General features: G+C 43.3%; 1 protein-coding gene across 1 annotated transcript in view; it reads left to right on the top strand.

Annotated features, from left to right (window-relative positions):
* The window catches only part of AGBL1 (ATP/GTP binding protein like 1), a 545,529-nt gene that overhangs the window by 355,833 nt on the left and 168,046 nt on the right, over positions 1–21,650 (top strand). Inside the window, exon 16 of the mRNA XM_023529006.1 lies at positions 11,191–11,371. Within this exon, the coding sequence (XP_023384774.1) occupies positions 11,191–11,371 (181 nt within the window). The remainder of the gene's footprint in view (positions 1–11,190; positions 11,372–21,650) is intronic.

The following is a 21,650-nucleotide window of genomic DNA, read 5'->3' as shown; positions in this document are numbered from 1 at the left end:
CAGGAAACGTATTATACTTTAAAATCGCCCTCCTTGTCATGCGTGTTGCTCACTGTTTGTGAAGCATTTAGAAGTCTAAAGAAAAGAGTTTCATGGGCTGCCAATAGGAAGATGGTGGTTGTCCAATTTCTTTGGCTTGTCAGCTGTGAGGGGCCCAGGGGTGGCCTTTGCTCATGGCTTTCTTCCCGCTGCCCCCAAGATGCCTCACTGGAGACAGTGGGGCCACGAGCATCTTCTCCCCCATCTCTGCCGGTGCGTGAGTCGTCCCCCGCTGACATCTCTTCAGTGACGCTAAGAAATCTGTAGGAAAAAGAGCATCTCAGGCTGCCATTCGTTTGGGGGTCTGGAGGTCACAGCTCAGGCTTTGAGAGAAAGACGGGGTGCAAAATTCTGAGAGGGACAAGACCTGAGGCCACTTCTTGCTGATGGAGAAAGGTCAGGGTGAAAATGAGCGGTTTGGGGAAAATTGAGGATTTTACCTCAGCATCCGGAATAACTGTGCATGAGAATAGTTTGCAACCTGCAGCTTGCTCAGTTTCTTACTCCGACGGCGCAGTCATCCCCCCGTTATCCGGGGGTAGGGGTGAGGATATGTTCCAAGCCTCCCAGTAGATGCCTCAAACCATGGTTAGGACTGAACCCTGCGTTTACTACGTTTTTCCCTAAACGCGTGCACCTACGGTAAAGCTTACTTCATAAAAGAGTCGCAGTAAGAGATTAACAACGACACCTGATAATGAAATAGACCAATTAGAATCACAGACTGTAATAAAAGCGACGCGGATATGCTCTTTCTCTCGAAGTACCTCGTTGTCCCGTATTTACACTGCCCGCGATGACGCGGGACGTTGCAGGGCTCACGTGCTGAGGCGGAGGACGTAGGTTTCGCGACGCAGAGCTGGGGCACGGCGACGGTGACTTGAACGCGCACACACCGCCGCGCTGCAGCAAGTGACCAGGTGGCGTATACGCCGTGGATATTCTGGACAAAGACACTGTTCATGTCTCTGGCAGGAAGGAGTGGGAAGGTGGGAAATTTAATTACCTTACTCGGAATGGCACGCCATCCCAAACTAAGGAGTCGTTTATTTCTGGAATTTTCCATTGGATATTTTCAGACCACCGTTGATAACTGAAACTGCAGGTTAGGGGAGACTGTTATTGCATATGGGCCAGAAAGATCATAGCATAGGAGTGTGTACAAGGGGGCCTGTGAGCAGACAGACCCTCCTCCTCCAGGAAGTCCTCCGGCCTCAGTCAGGAGCAGTAAGAGAGCTCCAGCCCACACTGTTTGTTCTGAAGCCAGTTACTAGCAGCGATTACCTGCACTCATTCCGTCTGCTGCCACCCGACTTGTGACCACTTCGCTGCTTATCAGCTCTCGCATCTGAGTATTGAAAACAGAGGGAAAGAAAGGGGTGAAGCTCCATGTAACTTTGCTTCCTGTTCCCAGAATCCAGAAAAATAGAATAAAATCGAAGAGGATTAAAATCGTTGGCTAAAACTTTTATTTCTATCTCCCGTATTTCACACTGCCATCGATAAACATTGAATGTACTGCTGCAAAGACCTACGAGAGCCTGACTTTATGCGTGAGGGGCTGAGATGTCCAAAGAGTTTAACTTTCCCCAAATCCATTCAGTCAGTCGGAGGCAGAGCCTGGCATCAAACCCAGGCCGCCTGAATCATCATTTGCGTGGTGCCTGTCTCCCCTCACGGTGTCATCGCCTTTTGTCTCGATAGCATCCATTTCAACCTTTCTCTTACGTCTACACACAGGATAACACATGGTCGGATGAGAGGGACGTGGGGTTTCGATTCAGAACATCCCAAATTTGCTCTTGCTTTCTCTCCCTCTCCTTGCGAACGAGGAGACAATAATACCTGTTTTGCCTGGTTCACAGGTTGACTCTGAGTTCTAAAGACATGATGTAGGTGCAAAGTTCTACTTAGCTGGAAGGTTCCGGAAGAATGTCACCTACGTGTTTACCCATAATCCCACACTTTTCACAGAGCTGGCCAAGGTCATCGATCCATCAGACATCCACCCGTTGTGATAACGCCGAACGGACTTAAATCCTCTTTTTCTTTCACATCCTTGAGGGAACACCAAGGAATCCGAAACAGACCGGGAACAAGTGACGTGCCCCGTAAAGAGAAAGAAACGCGTCATTATCTGCAGATCTTAGGATCGTCTACACGAAAATTTCAACGTAACTAACAGAAACGTTTTTTTAAAAAAGTACGAAAAGTTCAAGAACATGGAAATTCCAGTGGAAACAACCTCCTTTCTGTGGAAACCACATAAACAAGAATATGTGTCATAGAAAACGAAAACACATATTTCTGCAAATAGAGACAGATTTCTAAAGGCTTGGAAGGGCCTTCAAAGCAGCCAAGTTCCTGCAGGATCCTTGTGTGGAGGGAACATGGAAATAAGTGGAAAACAGACAGTTCAGTACCAGGGTTGGTATAATTCTAACTCTGCAAAAATGTTTTTTCAAAACCATAGATGAAATGAATGCATTTTCAGACAAGAAGAAAGAGTATTCGCTGCTAGCAGACCCTGATTACAAGAAATACCGGAAGGTGATTTTTTTCAGGTGGAAGAAAATGAAACCTAATGGAAGCTTGTAGATGCAGTAGGGAGTGAAGAATAATGAAAAGGGTACATATATGATGAAATCCAAATCAATATTGAATTTATAACAATAACATGATAAATATAATTTTAAGATGTATACTGGGAAATAAAATATGGTAAGTTATATTATACCATAGTAAGTCAAAGATACATATTATAATCTCTAAGGTAACTAATTGAAGAAGTATAAAAGGACACATAAGTGCCAAGACCTTTGTCTCCACAAGGAGACAAAAGGAACAATGATGGAAAGAAACTAATCTATCCAGATAAAGACAAGAAAGAAAATAGATTATATAATAGTTAAGACAGAGAGCAAATAATAAAATGATAACGTTAAACTGCTTGTTCCATTAATTGCATCAAATGTAAAGTGACTAAATGCTCCAATTTAAAAGAAAATAAAAGAATGTTAGACTGAATAAAATATAATACCCAACTATACCGTTGTTCTGAGAGATAATACCTACCGAAAACTATAGAAAGGTTGAAAGTAAAGGGACTGAAAAAAGTATGTGTTGTAAATACTAACGAAAAGAAATCCAGCATAGCGATATTAACACAGACAAAGGAGATATTAACGCAAAATACTTTAGCAGAAATAGAGATACCTTATAACACTAAAAAGTCCAGTTAGGACAATATAATGACTCAATCTGTATTCAGTCAATAACAGACCTTTAAAATAAAGAATTGACAACATTGTAAGGAGACATCGATAAATACAAAATCATCTGTGGGGGACTTTTAGTATACCCCTCTCAGTGACTCATAGAATAAGGAAACATGGTATCAAGCAATAATATGGAAAATATTAGCAATGTGACTAACAAACCTGATCTAATTGGTGCGTATGGGCCATTGAAGTCAACAACATTCTTTTAAACATGTGAATAAACCATTTATGAAATTCCATCATAAGCCGAGCCAATGATCTAAATACTATTTCAAGTTCTTTGTAAAAGAACAAAAGTATTAAAACCAAATAAAGAGGAAGGAAAGAAAAATAAAAATTAGGAGAGAAATTCATGAATGAGGAAACAATTATAAAATAGAGAGTTTCTGGACTAAAAATGATGTTCTCTTGAGACGTTAGAGAAAAAAACCCCTCTGCGTCAGAAATAAAAATAAGATACTATCACCAGAGATTCCTAAAAATAATAAGATGGATTTAAAAACAACTTAATGTCAACAAATTTGAAAGTTTAGATTTAAATGTACAATTATAGGGAAGTATAATTACCAAACTGACAAAAGAAGAAATAGAAAATCTAAACGGTTGGATTTTTTTATTACATAATTTTAATATATGTTTAAATAATTGAGATTTTTGATAATATAAATTGAGTTGTTATTAAAATCTTCTGAGAAAGAAAATTTAGGCTCAGATGGCTGCACTAGGAAATTTTACCATAAATTTAAGGAAGAAATTTTTCCAGTCTTCAAAAGTCTTCCACAAGGAATGTGTTTGCGGGGAGGGGCGGGGGGAAGGCGATGCTTTCTAGCTTCTCATGACCTTGAAATCTAAGTCTGACCGAAACATTATAGTAAAGAAAAATTGCAAGCCAATCTCTCTAAGCCTAAAGAAACAACTGAATTCAGAATTACATACAAAGATAAATATAGTCAAATTGATTGGATTCCAGGAATGTGAAGTTGACATAACGTGGAAAAAAATTCGGTCAATGATGAAATAAAATGATGTCTGAGGTTTGTTTCCAAATAATTTTATGAGCAAGCATGGGAGTATAAATAAAACAAAGATGACTGTGCAATGATAATTGTCGATAATTCAGTGGCACACACATTTGTGTGTATTTAAAGTTTTCTCTAAAAGGAAGAAAAAGTAAATTAATGTATTCACCACATTAACAGAGTAAAGCAGAAAAGCGTGTATTTACTTCAATAGATGCTGAAGAGTCAGTTGAAATAATCTGACGTAATTTAAGATAAGAAAGTTTTAGCAAGTAGTAATACAAGCAAACTTTCTTGATTTCATAAAGGGTAATTTCAAATGCCTTCGTGGAGAGATGTGGAAAGCTTTCCTTCTGAGTTTTAGATTAAGAGAAAGATTGCCACTTTTGCCAGTTTCATTTACTACTGTCCTGTAGAGCCTAGCTTACAATAAGCCAGAATTTTCTGTTCTCGCCTCTTTTGACATTTTGGATCAGATATTGGTCCAAATATTGGACCGGATATTGCTTTGTTGAATGTTTGCTTCTACCCCATAGAGATCAGTAGATGCCGGTAGCATCTCATTCCTTAGTTGAAATAAATGCTTTAAGTTTTGGAAAGAAAAAAAAAAAAAACTGTTGTTGTTTGCAGAAGATAAGATTGAATGTGAGAAAATCCTGAAGGATATCAAAGGGGAAAAAAACGAATCTCAACCCTTATATCATATTCCAAAATTAACTTATGAGACCTAAATGTAAAACTTAGATTATAAATCTTGCAGAATAAAATCATGATCATATTGAGTTAGGCAGAGATTTCTTAGATGGAGCACAAAATATTCAAACCATAAAAGAAAAGAAACAAATGTGACTTTATCAAATAAAAAAACTTTTTGCTTCAAAATACATAGTCAAGAAAATGAAAAGTTAAGCCAAAAATTTAGAGAAGAACTTACTAAATATATATCTGTTTAATGACTGTATTTAGAGTATACGAAGAACCCATGGAATGCAATACTAAGACAAACAACTCAATTTTAAAAATGGGCAAAAGATTCTAACGGACCCTATTAAGAAGGTAAGCAAGTGGCTAAAAAGCACACAGGAAGGTTCTCAATATCCTTGGTCATCAGGGAAATGCAAATTAAAAATCAGACACCACTACCTGCCCATGAGAATGGCTGAAGTTCATTGAATTGCAAAATCATAGTTGGTAAAACTTATAATATGTAAATTATACCATAAAGCTATTTTTAAAAAGAGGTGGAGGAATATTTATATATTGATGTGGAAAGAGTTCCAAGATATATTGGTCAATGACAAACGTGGTACAGAAAATATACATACTATGCTACCTATCGGTAGAAAACAGTATGATGTGTATCACATGATGTATAGAAGTTTCCCCATCATACCTCTTTTCAAATGGTCTCTTTTCTCTTTCATTGACATTTTCTTTTGCGTTTTTGTGTCCTTGTGTCCTTTCTCACCCCCTTTCCATCAGGTCATTTTTATTCACGCTCTTCCAGAGAGTTAGCTGACTTGACCTTGAAATCATCATAGTCTGCTCTCTCCGTCATTTCTCCCACCATCTGAGCCTTCAGCTCCAACAAGAACTGTCATCTGATCACAGCCTTGCGCAATGGTTTTCCATGGCGCTTCCGCGGCATGCAAGATTCTTTCCAAATTCTTCAGTGTGGGCTACGAAAAGCCCGCAGGAACCTGCAAAGTTAGCTTTGCAGCTTCTCTCCCAGGCTCACCTTCCCCGTAGCTCGCTCTTCAGTCGCGAAAGTTCGCTTTGCTGTTCCTCAGGAATTCTGTCCCTAAAGACCTCATCGTTTTGCAAATACCTCTCCTAAGCTCTTTCTAGCACCTCCCTCCTTTCTTTTCTTAGTCAAACTGGACGAACCAGATCAAATATCACCTCTTCTGTGAACATTCATTTTTCCCCTTCTTTCTCTTCTGCGGTGTACTACTATTGAAAATATTCACCTTTATAAAGATTGACATATGGTTCTTATTTTCTGAAGAGGCAAGCATTGTAGATAAAGAAGGCATAAAAATCACCCGGATGACCTCCAGTCACAGATGTGTCCCTGTATTTAGAGATCTTTAAATAATTGTTACAACTACTCACAAATGGGACTCTTCTATGATGCTGCCCGCCCGCCTATTTTTTTCACGCATCGTTATGTCACAGATAGCTTCTCATGTCAACAGGAAGAGATCTATGTACCATTTTTAGTGATTGCATAGTATTCTGTTTATGTCTCATTTTCTTAACTAGTTTCCTGTGGATGCACATTTAAGTCATTTCCAATTACTTGCAGTACTGTAAATAACGTCCTAATGAGCATTCACTCCACCGTGCTTTGAAATGTCTTGACGAATGTCGCTGATCCCATTGGATCATAATTATCTGTGCGCCTGACTTTCCCGGCACACTATTATTAGTTCCCCGAGGGCCAAAGCCATTATTTCTCTTGGAATCTCCAGAACCTTGCAGAGTGTCAGTAGGAGCTTAATATATATTGTTGACGGAAAGAAGGAGTAAATGAATGAATGTTTGGATAGTTGGGTACACACATGTCTCATCACACACGTCTTCGGCTCTTACTCAGCTTTTCGTTGGCCTTGAACCCGCTGCTGTCTCTTCAGCATTCGAATCTTCCACTTGTTTCTAACCTCTTCCTACAGACGTCATTACCACGGACATAATAAATTCAATACGTAGCTTTAAGAATTAGAATGTTGCCAAACCGTGACTCTCATAGATTTCGATGGCCTCTGGAACACATTTTATAAATTGCAGAGGAAAAAAAAAAATGCCCGACCCCAAGCAGAGATGAGTTATTGAAACTGAAATTGTCAGTTACAAGAAAAAAACACATGGCATGTGTGTTGCATAGCTGTTGTCTTTTGGCGGGGGGTGGGGGGGTGGTCTCTGTAAGCACCATCTGCTGCCCTTAAGTTAAACTCCCCAATAACACTGCAAAATTGTCTTAAATCACAGAGAGGAAAATCAACTAGAAATGGCTGAAATGCTGCTCATGGCTCCGTGAGAACCCACAGTTTTCTTCTTCCTTGGTTTCTTCAGGATGCTCAGAACAGCCTGTTAGTCTCGTGGTGAGTTACAATAGAGCAGGTCATCAGTTACAATAGAACAGGAAAGAGAGTGTTGACGTTGCTTGTGAGGGCAGCATTTGGTTTATCAGCCAATGCACCGCGTTGCATGGGGCGTATCAGGCAGTGGGCGCCCAGCGGCCCAGACAGTGAGAGCGTTCAGTTATGCCGAAAAGTCACTAGCACTTAAGCTATTTCTTATTTTTTCTTACTGGGCTGGGAGCACTTGCCGTTTTTGTTCAATACGCTGTAAATGAACATAGTTCAAACACCACAAAGCGAGTGATATGGAATTATAGAACTGAAAATAGGCTACTGATTGGGTACAAATTCATCAAGCCTCTTTATGTCTCAACAAGCTTTTTATTGGAGTGCCGATACAGCTTGCTTTGGAAGGAGTGAACCGTGATTGCGAGCAAATGATATAGTGGGGAAGTTGACCTTTACTTCACTTCAACTGTGCTCAGCTCGCGATCTCTCCTCCCCCAGCCCTTTAATATGCTTATTTAGTAAGTTCAGTGAGCACATCATTTGTCTTACATGTAGAACTCCCGATCCAATACTCGGTTTCTTCAGAAATGTGTAGAACTCATCTCAAGTAGAAAATGGTGGACTTGGAACTTGAACTCTGGAAATATGGTTCTAAAAGTTATCCTCTGCTCCAGCAGCCCATACTGTCTCCGATTAAACAAATGCGTTATGTACAGTAACGTCAGAAGTATTTTTCCGTAGCCCAGTTTTTGGCATTTTTCTGCGGAAAAAGCATCGCCGACTCTCTCTTTCTTAAAGCAATCGTTCTCGGTGGTTCTTTTCTGGGATACATGTATCAGATATTCTCAGTCTTTCACTCTTTGCTCCGCAATCCAGAAAACACAGCTGAACGCGCGCCATTCAAGGTAACATTATTGTGAAGATGCCTATGAACGTGTGCGAGTGTGTGTGTGTGTGTGTGTGTGTGTGTGTGTGTGTAGTGCCCCCGTATGTATAGGAGATACGTTCTAAGACCCCCGTGGATGCCTGAAACCACGGATATACTATGTTTTTCCCCTAAACACGCATATATACCTATAATAAAATGTCATTTATCAGTTAGGTACAGTAAGACATTAACAACATTAATAATAAAATAGAACGATTATAGCAACATATGTATTGTGATATCTATATGAATGTGATATCTCTCCCCTCCCCGCCCCCCACCTCTCAAAATATCTTATTGTGCTACATTGACATTTTCACTTAAATAAAACACGCTTCGCTTCTCTTTGACATACCGGAACCGCCGGCCTCACTACTCTTGTGCTGTGGAGCCATTATTAAGCCAAGTAAGGGTGACTCGAACCCAAGCACTGCGATACTGTGGCAGGTGATCTGATCACCAAGATGCTTACTGAGTGACTGACAGGCAGGGAGCATGTAAGAGCGCAGATGGAAAACAGGAATGATTCCTGCCTCAGGCAGGACAAAGTGGGACAGCATGAGATTTCATCGCCATACTCAGAATGGCATGCAATGTAAAACGTAGACGGTCGATTTCGGGATTTTCCATTGAACGTTTTTGGACCGCAGTTAACCACTGGTGTCTCCACCATGGACAGCGAAATTGTGGATAAGGGGACACTACTGTATGTATACATAATATATGCATACATATATTTTATAAGCATACATGGATACTTTTATTAGTAACTGATAATTCTTCAGGAGACCCCATCACTGGTCACGTCATGCCGGTGAGATGCTGACTTCACGGCTACCGCTGCGAATCTACAGGAAAAATGACGCGCAGAGGGATCTGACCAGTTTGACACCAGCCTGCTTTTCTACGTTCACGTGCCACTTTGCTCAGCCCTTCGCCTCAGCCACACGTCTCCCTTCTTGAAAGCGTCCATGTCTGCTCTTCTATGTTCTCTATGTGTATCTTTTTCTTTGCCTGGAAGGCCGTTCCTCACTTCCTCTCTCTGGTTTGAGGACGCTTGCTCTGCAAGACCCAGGCCACAGACCAGCACACCTCTGAAATGTCTTGACCTCTCTCACGCTTTAGATACACCCCCGTTAGCCCACTTGCCATTATTTGATTTCATGTTCATCGTTAGTGACAAATGCTTTGGCCGCTCACAGAACAAGAACTATAATTTATGTAACTGTTTCTACCCAGTGGTTCCTGCAGTTCCTGGAACATGCTCAAGACACGTGCTTAAGGAGAATATTATCTTCAATATACAAATAACCTACAAGGGGCTGAAGTGACCTGCTTTCAACATTATCAGTAAAAAAATGCGCTGATTTAAACAAACTCAGGTCTCAATGGCTGTCGACAGAGTATTTTTTTTTTTGCCTTAATAATAGTGACATAATTTAGCAACATGATTTAAAAGTTTATTTCTTTGTATCTTCTATTACCTGTTCTTTAGATCTCTCACTGAGAGTTATTCAGTGTTGTCTTTCGTTACACAGAATTAGAAGCACAGCTCATTTCCTCAAAAAGGCTGTTTTTTAAGGGAAGAAAAAGGCACATTTGACTCATAGTGATTTGCATGATATGGAAAGGAAGGACCGGTTTATGCTGTTTCAACGGCTAGAGTACTTCTGCTTGGCAAATATTTCCTTCTTGTCACAGGAGTGGGTTTAGGAGCGATAAAGAATTGGCTGAGGATACAAAAGGAAAAGAGAGTCAACAAAAAACACTTACCCACAAAATCAGACAAGGGCTTACAGCAGACATGGTGAAGGGCTGCTATAATGCCACCTGTCGCCATCACCCCCTCGCCAAGTGTATGGCAGGGGACGCACATCACTAATCAATCAAAACACGTTTTCCACCTGAGCCCGGAGAGGGTCTCAGAATGCATCTCGGCACTGCGATGCTCCCGGCATCCTCTGTCGACGAAGGAAGGAAGGCAGCCTACCTTTCTCTCACTGGCCCGGTCTCCGTAAGGTCTCTCCAGGCTCACGCACTTCCTGTGGTGGGACAGAGGGTTTCCCTGATTCCCTTTGCGAACTGCAGAAAGCATCATGGCTTGAAGATCGAGCTTCCGGATGCTTCACTCTGTTGTCACGTCTCTCTCAAGGACCGGGTTCAGAGTCTTACAGGCGCAAGTGCCCAGCACGTGTTGCGTACTTGATTCTCCTCTTTACTGAGGAGAGGGATCATTCCAGCCACAGGCTGTAGAATCAGTGAGGGAGGGAATTAACGTGTGCTAAATGGCAAACAACGTGCCCAGTGCTTTTCATTGGCATCTTTTGGTCTTTATAACAACCCCACGAGGTCAGTATTATCGTCCCCATTTTATAGATGATAAAAGGGCCTCGGAGAACGTAAGTCATTCGTCTCAATGTCACAACTGGTAGCAATGAAGATAGGAATCAATCTCATATCTGTGACGTTAGGCTTCCTGTTATTAGACTCTGGGGAATTCATTTTTTTTTTTTCCAGTGATCTTACTGCTTCTTGGCTTATTTTATGCCTCTAAGGGCTTAATGCTTTTCATAACGGCCTCGGGCTTTTAACTTTATACTCTCGAGTCTTGCAGACCATAGAGACAGGTAGAACATGAATAAATGTATGTCAGATATGTGTTAGCAACAATCGGCCTCTTCCAGAACATGAATAAATGTATGTCAGATATGCATTAGCAACAATCGGCCTCTTCCAGACCTCACAACAGTCCGGTGTTCTTCGCTAGGTGGCCCCCTGGACATAGTCTTGATGGAGATTTAGGTTTAATATTCCTTTGTCTTTTCCTACAGGGCAGCGTCCATACCAGGTGATCACCGCCCGCGTTCACCCAGGAGAGAGCAATGCCAGCTGGGTGATGAAGGGGACCTTGGAGTTTCTGGTCAGTGATGACCCTGTGGCCAGGCTCTTAAGAGAAAACTTCATTTTCAAGATCATCCCCATGCTCAACCCAGATGGTGTCATCAATGGCAAGTACGTCTGGCACCTGGCCCAACCTACGCCCCCTCCCCACATTGTGTCGCCGTGGTAACAAATGCCTGTTTTGCCCAGTGGGAATGATTGCATAGGTCCTGGTGGTCTTGGTTCTCTGGCAGGAATAGGAATGAATTCTCTTGGGCTTTCAGTACCTGGTACAAATCACAATGTACTCTTCATACACACTGATGTCAGTCTCATAGGTTTTTGAATAGAAAGATATAGATTCATAAGCATGTACTATGAGAGGTTACTTAGACATAATCTAATTCAACACTCTCCTTGTAAAAAGGAGACATTGCTGTCCAGGGTAATCACATGACTTGCCCAGGTCACATGGTACAGGTAGGTCAGTGGTAAAATTCGGGCTTGAACTGATTTTCTCACGGTTAAGACCAACGGTTTTCTTCACCTCTTAATGTTTACTGCAGAGCGATGTTTATTCTCAGTTCTCTTTGATGGGATTTTGGATAGAGCTATCAAAACAGTGTCCCCTTATCTGAATGGAATGGTTGAAATGTTTGACAGTTGGCTGTGGAATGGTCGAACGTGAAATAACCAAAAAATGGTTGGCTGGAGGAGAGAAGGTTGCTTCTTTTCATCCAGCCCCTGCAGGCCAGCCGGATGCAGGGGGAGCTTCAGTCTGCAGGTCTTTTAGAAGGAGTCAGCATTTTCAGACTTTGTGAGCTGTCGGGAAAGGTCCCCAAGTTCACGGCCAGTCGATAGGGGAGGCGGAGCTGACATTCACACATACCTGTCTCAGACTTTGTGTAGAGAGACTCAGCCTCCTTCTTCTGGTGAGTGCATGCTTCTTTTTACTGTAGGAACGAACAAGGCAATTGTAATTTCAAAGAAAAAAATAATCTCAAAAGCTAAAAGCAAAAAAAAGGACCTACAATTTATAATATCAATAGTGAAGAAACTGAAGCAGCGGGGTAGCAAATGGAGAAAATAGAGCAGTATTAAAAAGGTTAATCAGAAGATAAGACTTATAAAGAAATATAAAAAAAGTAAATTTCAAAGAGATAAAATTAAAATGACTTAAAATAATTGAGGATGTTTTAAGAAAGATAAACAGTAATTAATCTTTTAAGGAAAAACTAAATGTTAAACATTTGAGAATAGACTAGCTTCAAAGAATAAGCACAAAAGAGAATATTGATGAGTTAAAAGGTTAAAAATATAAAGATGTCGATATATAAAAGGAGGATCAGAATAAATTCCAAATGGTAAAATATGTTAAACTGTGCCAAAATACAAGTGAAAGCTATCGACCGTAAAAATGAAATTTCAGTAGAAGGAGAGAAGGTAAGTAAGACATTCACGTGTTCCCAACAAGGTCCCTGGTCTGGTAGCTCCCGGACTCAGTGGTTTTGGTGGAGGAGTTTTGTAGGCAGAGAGCAAAGTCCTTCCTCTTCGCCTCTGGTGACCCGTCTTCGGACACCTTTGAGGAGTGGGAGGCCAGGCCCTTCAAGAGAGAGCATCGGTCAGGCGTCTGGCAGCAATGAGACTTCTTAAATCTCCAGCAGCGTTCTCTTCTGGCCCAAGAGCGCTCAGCTGGCTCCTGCCCTGCACGCCTTCCTCTAGCTCACAAGAGCAGCTCCGGGATGTCAGCAAATGGCTAGCTCCCCACTGCATGAGGGGCCGAAGATGTCGCCGGCGCGCTTTCTCAGCTGAGACGGATGGAAAGCAGCGAAGCAGGGCATCTTGAGCAACACACACCATCCCAACATTTCCTTCTTCAAGTTGGCTCTTCTCTGCAGTTTCTCCTTCTGCCGAATCGTCTGGGGGCTCAGAGTCATCACTCTGGTTTGGAATTCTGGCTCTTCCCCACCGTTCTCTGTTGACAGAGGAAGATAATATGCACCCTATCGACCTGTCTAGGGAAAGGTCTCATGAGCCCGAGGCAGCATCCGCGCTCAGGGATGAGCGTGCCCTTTCTTCCTTCTCAGATGCTCGCACCTCCAAGTCAGGGACGTGATCTGGCTCTTTGGCTGAAAGGTGAATGTGGTCCCAGTCCCCGAGCATCCTCCTGGCTCGGACACATGTTATTTCCGGCTCACAGCTGGTTGCTTTGGACTCCCCGATGGCAGGCCGCCTTCTTCACAGGGACACTGCCACTCATCATCATGACCGTTAGTTATTACGGCTAAAATTACTCTATTTATATAGCAGCTTTCATGCTAGAAGGTCAAGACACTTTCTAGATCACTCAGATCACCCAAACAATTTCAGGTGAAAGGGACTTGGAAATCATAGCGTTTTTCTACCAAGAGGAAAACCCACAGGTTCTATAGCACATCATTATCAAAAAACGTGAGATGTCCGTGGACACATAGCATTTCACAATAAAAGGGCTTAAAAGTCTCAGCTCATGAGCTCTTAGAACCTCCCTGACATATGGTTTTATCAACTTCCCCTTGAACCCTTTCCCTGACGTCCATTCTGCTGTGTGCAATTAGGTCAATTAGAGCTTTTCCATGTTTTAATTTTTTCCCTGTGAGCGTCACACATTTTAGTCAGCCTTACCTCGGTGGACCCCGTGGCTAAGATCTGATCGTCCCCTTACCTGACTTACCTGCCGCGTCTGATGCCGTTCACCTGAACATTGCTTATGTGTTATTATTTATCATATTCGGACCTTCGTTGATTTTCTCTGGACTCATTCCTATTACTCGGCTTCTTTCTTTTTTAAATTTTATTTTACTGTTCGTTTCAAGTATACAGTGCACGGGTTAGACATTTACGTGGTTTATAAAATGATCCCCCTGACTGCGCCTTCTCTCCTCTGGCTCGCCACCTTGCCGTTGCATCAATGCTGACTGCATTCCCCATACCGTGCTCCCCATCCCCGTGACCATCTATCAACTACTAACTTGTACTTCTTTAACCCTTCACCCCATTCTCCCAGCCCCCCAACCCCCTCCCCCCTGGTGTCACCAAATTGTCTTCTATGTTTGAATCTGTCGTTGATCAGTTTGTTCTTTTGGTACCTTAGTTTCTACGTATAAGTGAAATCATATGGCATTTATCTATCTCTGTCTTATTTCACGCGGCATAATCACCTCTCGTTCCATCCACGTCGTTGGAAATGGTAGGATTTCATTTTTCTGATGGCCGAGTACTATTCCATTATATCTATGAACCATGACTTCTTTATCCAATCATACGTCGATGGGCATTTAGGTCGCTTCCATATCTGGGCTGTTGTAAATTGTGTTGCTATGAATATTGGGGTGACAGAACTGCCCTGGGTGTGGTCTGACCAGCAAAGAGGCAATCTTTGCATAAAGATTACGGAGCCTACATTGTAAATGGTCCCTTAACTTAACGAGACTGTTCTCATCTGTCACAAGTAATCATGGGCCACCGTGGAATTTGCAAGAACGCGTCAAAGCAGAGTAGTTTCCTTTTGTGGTGATGGCAGGTGGAACCTCTGAGGTTGGCTGAGATGTTTTGGAAATAGTGGTCATGGAGACAAAGCCAGGATTCCCTAGCAAAAATCTAGTGGTCTTGCCAAGCCAAAGATCTCTTAGCAACACACGTCTGTAAGAGGGAAACAAAATACAGAGATGGTTTCCAAAAGAAACAGCCTGCTATCTCGAGAGCTGGGTAGTTTGGATTACACTGGACCGAATTCTAAGGAATCCAGGAGAACCGCCCAGTGGTCGCCGGGCTCACGACTCTTTCCAGCGTGGGATAAAACTGAGCAAAGCGTAGGGGGAAGGCGGCCGATTCCAGAACTGCTTAAAAGGTAGAGATGGCACGTGAGCGAGGGAGGGAGAGGGAGGAATCTAGCATGATTCCCAAACTTCGGACTTCGGTTGTTGAGTGGAGAGTAGCGGAAAAGTTATTTTTATAAAAGCAGCTTTCACGGGAGAATCGAAGCGTGTTCATTTTTTTAGTGTCCACACGACTCTACAAACTTGATCATCTTCTTCCAAGGCCATTGTGGGATGAAAATGAAGAGCGAAGAGCATCTGCACAGCAAGGGATTAAGAAGCAAGAGCTGAGTGCTCGAGGGGAAACAGGAAACTGAAAATCAGATGAAAAATCTCCACAATTTCAACTGTTTGGGACCATTTAAAATTAGCGCCGACGGTCTTAATCCACTGTGGATTACGAAGACTTTACTGCATTGCAAAAGAGCGGATTTTATCTAAAAAAAAAAAAAAAAAAATGCATTCGGCACCTTTTATGGGACAAGAAGAAACAGAGTTCTTTTATGTCCGTTTTCTTAATTAATAGTAACTACGGCTCCCCAGTTGTAGGTCTTCTATCCAATTTCTAGATAAGAAAACTTGGGCACACAGGGGTGAAATGTGAATGTATTTTTAGCAGCTGGTGATACAGAGCCAGGACTAGAACTTCTGTCTGTCCTATACTACTTTTCTGTAGAGATTTAAGGGGATTGCTATAAAAGAACCTTAAAATGTTCTAGCTGAGAGGGCTCTTGTATATTATTTAGTCCCAATCCTCCAAATAATAAGGAAACTTAGACTAAAGAGGTCCAATGAGTTGTCCAAGAAGACAGAGCTAGTTCAAAGAAGCAATGGCATGAGAAATTGTCTAGGTAAGGAAAGCACTCAGACACCCCCCCACCCCACGCCCGAGGCTACATCGCTCACGTCTGATGGAGCCGGGATCTGAACCCAGTCCATCTAACTCCAAAGCTCCCGTTCAATTTAATCTATTCGACCTTCTCTGCTCTTTTTGACCTTGGATGGAGCTACAAGCCGAGCCTCAGCCCTACCAGCAGCTGGTCTCTGAAGCCAGCCTCGTTGGCCGCAACCTGCATATCCTCTGTGCCTGGGATGAACCAAGGCACAGCTCTGCCAGCTTTCTGCACTTTTGTCCAGGCATAAATAAATTTGTTCATCCTCTGTTGTCCTTCATGGAATCTGAATTCCCAGCTCAGCTCGCCTGCCAATATTTGACCTTGTCCTGCCAACTTTCTCCACTGGAAAATCCGTCCTTTCCCATTGCTGTAAATAGCACCCAGCTGACTCTGAATATATTTTTTTCCTGGGGCTCCCAGTCCAATGCCCGTTCTTTAGTATGTTTTCACTCAGCTAACTCTTTAGGATTCCAAAGGGCTCATGAATATTCCTGATGGGCTCAGTTTACTGTGCCTCATTCCTTCTGTTTTGATGTGTTCAGGGCTTCCTTCTGATGTGACCTCAGCTCTAACTTCTTTGTGTGTTTCAAATCTCTTTAATACAATCGCATGTAGCAGTAGTTCTCAGACTTTTAGATTTCACAGATCAGTTATGTTCTAGATTTCACAGACCAATTATGTTTTTTTTTTTTAAAGCTGACTCTATTAAGTATGTAATTTTATTTTAAAACCTTGCACAAGTAAGAATGGAAGGTACTCCCTCATCTCCCAAACAACAGACCGGTGAGAAATTCAACATTATCGATTGCTTGGGCTGCGTCTCCCTGACATGCCATCATACGAGCCACCCAGGGGTTCGTGCCTCTGGGTCTTCCGATCAGGGTGGTGAGCTTGCCTGTAGGTCATGTCCACAAAGACTTCCCCGTGAGTAAGAGACAGTGCAGTCACTGGAGGGATCAGTTATTCCCATCGTGAGTCATCCGGGAAAGAAGCGGACCTGGAATTAGAAAAGGTGATTGAAAATCGGAGAAACTCTCATCTAACGAGAAAGTCCCTCTAGGGCACGGAGGAAATGTGACTTCGGCCACGTGTCAGAGGCCAGAAGAGGCAGCCCCTTAAGTGGCCACTTGAGAACGAGAATAGCTATACCAATAATCAGTTTTAAATTTTCTTTGAGTAGTTATCACCCATTATATCATTTCCTCTTTAGGAGAGTGTCAAGAAGCCCTCTGTGCTGTTGAGATTTAAAGGATATGTCTGTGCCCGACATGGATGAAAGGGAAAAGTGTGAGTCTCACTTAAAGAAATCCCTAAGGGGGTCAGCGAATAATAAGTGCAACAGCTAATATGATTTAAGAGTCGTGCTCAGTAAGATCGGGACACTTAAAAATAGTAAAATAGCTGTATGGGGTTCTAGTTATCAAAATGATGCACGATGCAGTCAAGATAACAGGTGTTTCAAGAGAGGAGATTTGGTTCGTACAGGTGGTAGGAATCTGACAGTTCAAAAAGCAGATGTGAAAGAAACCAGGAGATTAATAACTACAGAGCAGGGTGCCGCCTACAAGGACGGGGGAGCAGAGGGAAGAGGCGGGGGTCCCAGGACCTGAGGCTGACGGCTCCATGGGGGGTGTTTGGAACTCTGAGGAAGGGAGACTGACGTGGCAGGGGCTTCGGTGGACCAGAGGGCACAGCCGAGAGGGTGAAGGAGCGCAGAGAGTGGCCTGTACCCACAAAGCAGGGGGATACACCCCTCCTGCTGCTGGCACGTGTGAGAGGATGTGGCAGAGCTGGTGCCATGCGTCTGAGGACACAGGGTTGAGACAACTGCCTGCCACTGCTCTAGTCTCTGGAAAGCAGAGAGGGGTCCTTCTTCTTCCTCCCCCTGCCTTCCTGTCTCCCTCCAGTGCCTCTTGTTGGCAGAGCCCACCAAGAAGCCAACTGGTCAGGGAGCCCGAGCGTTGTAATTTTCAGAGCTCAGAGGCAACTAACTGGTGAGAACCAAACACAAAGCATCCATTTATTGAGCGTCCGACACACACGAGCATTGGGCTTATGACTCTGTATATGCGACTTCTTTACTTTCAGAAAATAAAATGCTCTTCTTGTTTCCAAGGGTGAAAAAGGACACATCGTTGTTGCAGAAAATTCCAGTGTAAAGAAAAAGCTTAAAGAAGGAAGTAAAAAGCACCCACGTTCAGGGCTACCGCTTTGCATTTCCCAGGGCGTCACTCACATTATAATCTGTGGTAATTACAGAGCGCCTCCAGAATTTTGTAATGTGGAGGCCTTTTCCGAATCAGGCTGCCTAGAGATAAATACCAGAGCAAATTGAAGAAGGTCCATTAGCCTTATGTTTGCAAATCGAAAGCTTCATGTATCTCAGCTACTTCTTTAAATGTATTTCTCTCTCTATATATATATATCTATTTTAACTTTTGCAAGGTAATGTATTGTGTAGTGTCGTTTATAAACTTACAACATCTTCCTATGGCAAAGAATACAAATGACATTATCAGTTTTTAAAACAGCAATGCCATATTATTGATGGGCCATATGTAATTTAAACAATTCTCCGCTATAAACAATAGACAGGTGAATATTCTCGCTACCCTCTTAGTGAATGTCTCCGGTCATTTCCTTAAGGTAAATTTTTCACAAATAATCTGTTGAGTCAAACGTTATGTGTATTTTATATCTGGTACCGGTTATTTCCAGATTCTTTAGAAAATATGTGGACGCGCCTTCCTACCCCTGCCGTGTGAAAATGCCTGGCCCCAATACTAGCTCATGCTACAAATGATCAATCCTCTAATTTTTTTTTTTGTTGTTGTTAATCTGATAGGATAGAAATATAATTTTAATATTTGATAGCTATGAAAAAAGTAATTACTCCCATTTTGCAGATGGAAAAAAAAACAAAACCGAGGGAAAAGATTGGGTGGCAGAGGCAAGGCCGGCCCCGTAGCCGGTGTGCTGGAGTCAGGCATTAAACTCGGGTTTGCCTGGCTGGCGGTCTTTCTAGTCGGCTATGTCAGAGCATCCGGACAGCCATCCTCGTGGGCCCCTCGTGAACGTTTGGAGCATGGAACTCGCGAAGCTGTTGAACGCCAAATACAGTCTGTTAGGTCTGACATTTTCTCTCCAGGTAGGTCAGTCCAGACCAGAGCAAGGACTTTCAACAGCTTCGAGCCACCTCTGTGAGAGATGACCTGTCGGATGCACGTTCGGTTAAATATTAGTACTCACGTGTCGGGATACCACTCCTAGTATTTTGCTACAGATTAGACTGGAGGAGAATATTCATATTCTGTCCATGTGAGGTGCGATTTTTGTTGACCCTGTGGGCATCATCCTTCCTTAGCCTCCTCCACTTCCCTCTCCTGTTAGTTATCATTCGCTGTCTTTACAGAATGACCAGGGACATATCAGAGAGCCTGGTTCGAATGTTCGGGCAGTCTCCAACAGGCCAGGGCTTAATGAGTGTGGGGCCTTCAGGAATTTCCAAGCTGGAGGATTTATGCCCTTAGGGCTTCTGCTGGGTCATGTGGAGGAGTGATTCTCTCTTCAGTCTCTGTCCATGTTTGGCTTCGAAGCACAGATTTTCTGAATGCCTCGGGGCGTGAGTTCTGCACAGTGCCCCGCAAAGCAAGAGCAGGGGACCAGGGATCCTTGGTAGGGGGTGCTCAGGTGAGACAGGAAGAAGCAGGGGAGACCAGCGAAAGCAGAAGGAGACTAGCTGTCAGGTGATTAGCCTCCTGTGATCTCTCTCTCTGTCTCTGTCTCTCTGTCCCTCCCTCCCTCCCACACGCACTCAGCAAGGCGCTGTGCTCCCCTCTCAGAGGGCTTAGATAATCACAAACTGAAAAGCCCATCAGGAGAAAGTCTCACATGCCGCGTGGCCTCTGGGAGGCTGAGCGATTACATCTGTATTGTCTGCAGAAAAGGTGGTCATGGTCGCGATGACATGACATGACATGATACGAGAATCGTACTCTTTTGAGCTCTTATTCCAGAGTTTTAGCTCCAAATTCTCCTTCCGGCAAAGGCCAGGGGAATCCACATTCCCCCTGGGGAATGTCCCTGCGGAATGTCTGCTAGCCAGAGATTATATTTCTTTGCAATTAGAGCTTAGCCTGTACCAGCCACGTGTCCCTTCAGTATTGAACTCAGCGGCTCTTCCTGGGAGCTGACGTGGGAATTTAAACTTGCAATCATATTCTTTTAAAATATAAATCGTTTTTGCTATTTTGTACTGGTTGGAGCAGACCAGACTTATCAGCCGAGGGATATTTTTTCCTCGATTTGTTTTTAGGGAAATTTGTTTAAAAAATTTGGGCATGGAGCCGAGGTTGGCTCTTTGGATAGAAATGTCAGTTGGGTCTGCTTCTGCCCTGTCTGCGTGTGTCTGTATCGAGGGAGTCTGAGGGGTGGGGCGTGAGCAAAGGGTCTTCGATCTGTTGGCTTTACTGCAATGAGAAAATCTGTTCTTCTGCTTTAGAAGGGATAATTTGGTCTGAGGGACTGTAACTTTCTCCTGCCCTCACCGGAAAAAAAAAAAAGAATGGACTGCTCGCTCCATTTTCCAAGACACGACAAGGGAACATCGATAGGAATCTTTTGATCTTACGGGTTTTTTTTTTTTTAACTTTATAAAATGAAAGACAGATACCCATTTCATTGTCCCCTCCCCGCCCCCCTGACCCCCAAAGATGCAGAAGTAACTGTTTTCTGCCTTGAATTCTTTCCTTGCAAATGTCGGTCAGGAGTTCTCCAATCGTGGTCTGTAGGCATTTTGCCAGGCATCCTCAGTTTTCCTTCCAAGATGTGGAAGGCTGTATAGAAATCCACGAAGGACGTGTGGCCTCTGGTGCCCCTGTCCAAACCTCTGTGCACACCGTTGTCCCCCCCTTGTCCGGGGTTCTCCTGTGACGAAATTCCGTGAGGCCTGGCACGTCGATCATCCCTGTGTCTCCACGCTGTAGAAACTCCCTGTTAACCACACCGTAGCCGGCTCGGTCATCAGGCCGTCTGTCAGGTATCAATGCTTGTGTCCACGTGACTCATTTCACTTAACTGGGGCCCCCAAGTGGAAGCGAATAGTCAGATACGCCAAAGAGAGGCCGTCAAGTGCTTATTACATATTGTCGGGGGGTCCTGCGTCACAGTGCCTCTGCCATTCACAGCACCACGAGAAGGCCGAAGACAGGACAGCAAGACATTCTGAGAGGACGGGAGGGCACACTCACATCACTTTTGTTACAATACATTGTTATAATTGATCTATGTTGTTATTAGTTATTATCGTTAACCTCTTGCTGCGCCTGCTTTGTAAATTAAACCTTATCATAGGTGTGTATGTACAGGCAAGAGCATGTTCTATACAGGGATGGGTCCTGTCCATGGTTTCAGACATCCACTGGGGGTCTCAGAACGTGTCCCTGTGGATAAGGGGGGACCGCTGTACACCACGGGACCGGTCTGGGCTGAGAGAGCGTTTGAGGGCCCTGGTTCGAGGGAAATGCAGCACACTCAGTCTTACTGATCAAAACGAAAATCGCTTGCTCTGGGAACGGAAGGTCCTGCTGCTAAGTCATTTGCATAGTGTTAAATGATGCATCGTGCTGGAGCGAGGGTTCTGGGGGGCCCTTGCTGACC

This window comes from Pteropus vampyrus, unplaced genomic scaffold (assembly GCF_000151845.1).
Source record: "Pteropus vampyrus isolate Shadow unplaced genomic scaffold, Pvam_2.0 Scaffold34, whole genome shotgun sequence".
NCBI lineage: Eukaryota > Metazoa > Chordata > Mammalia > Chiroptera > Pteropodidae > Pteropus > Pteropus vampyrus.
Note: the sequence above shows the minus strand (reverse complement) of the source record. Positions and strands in the feature narration are given on the sequence as shown.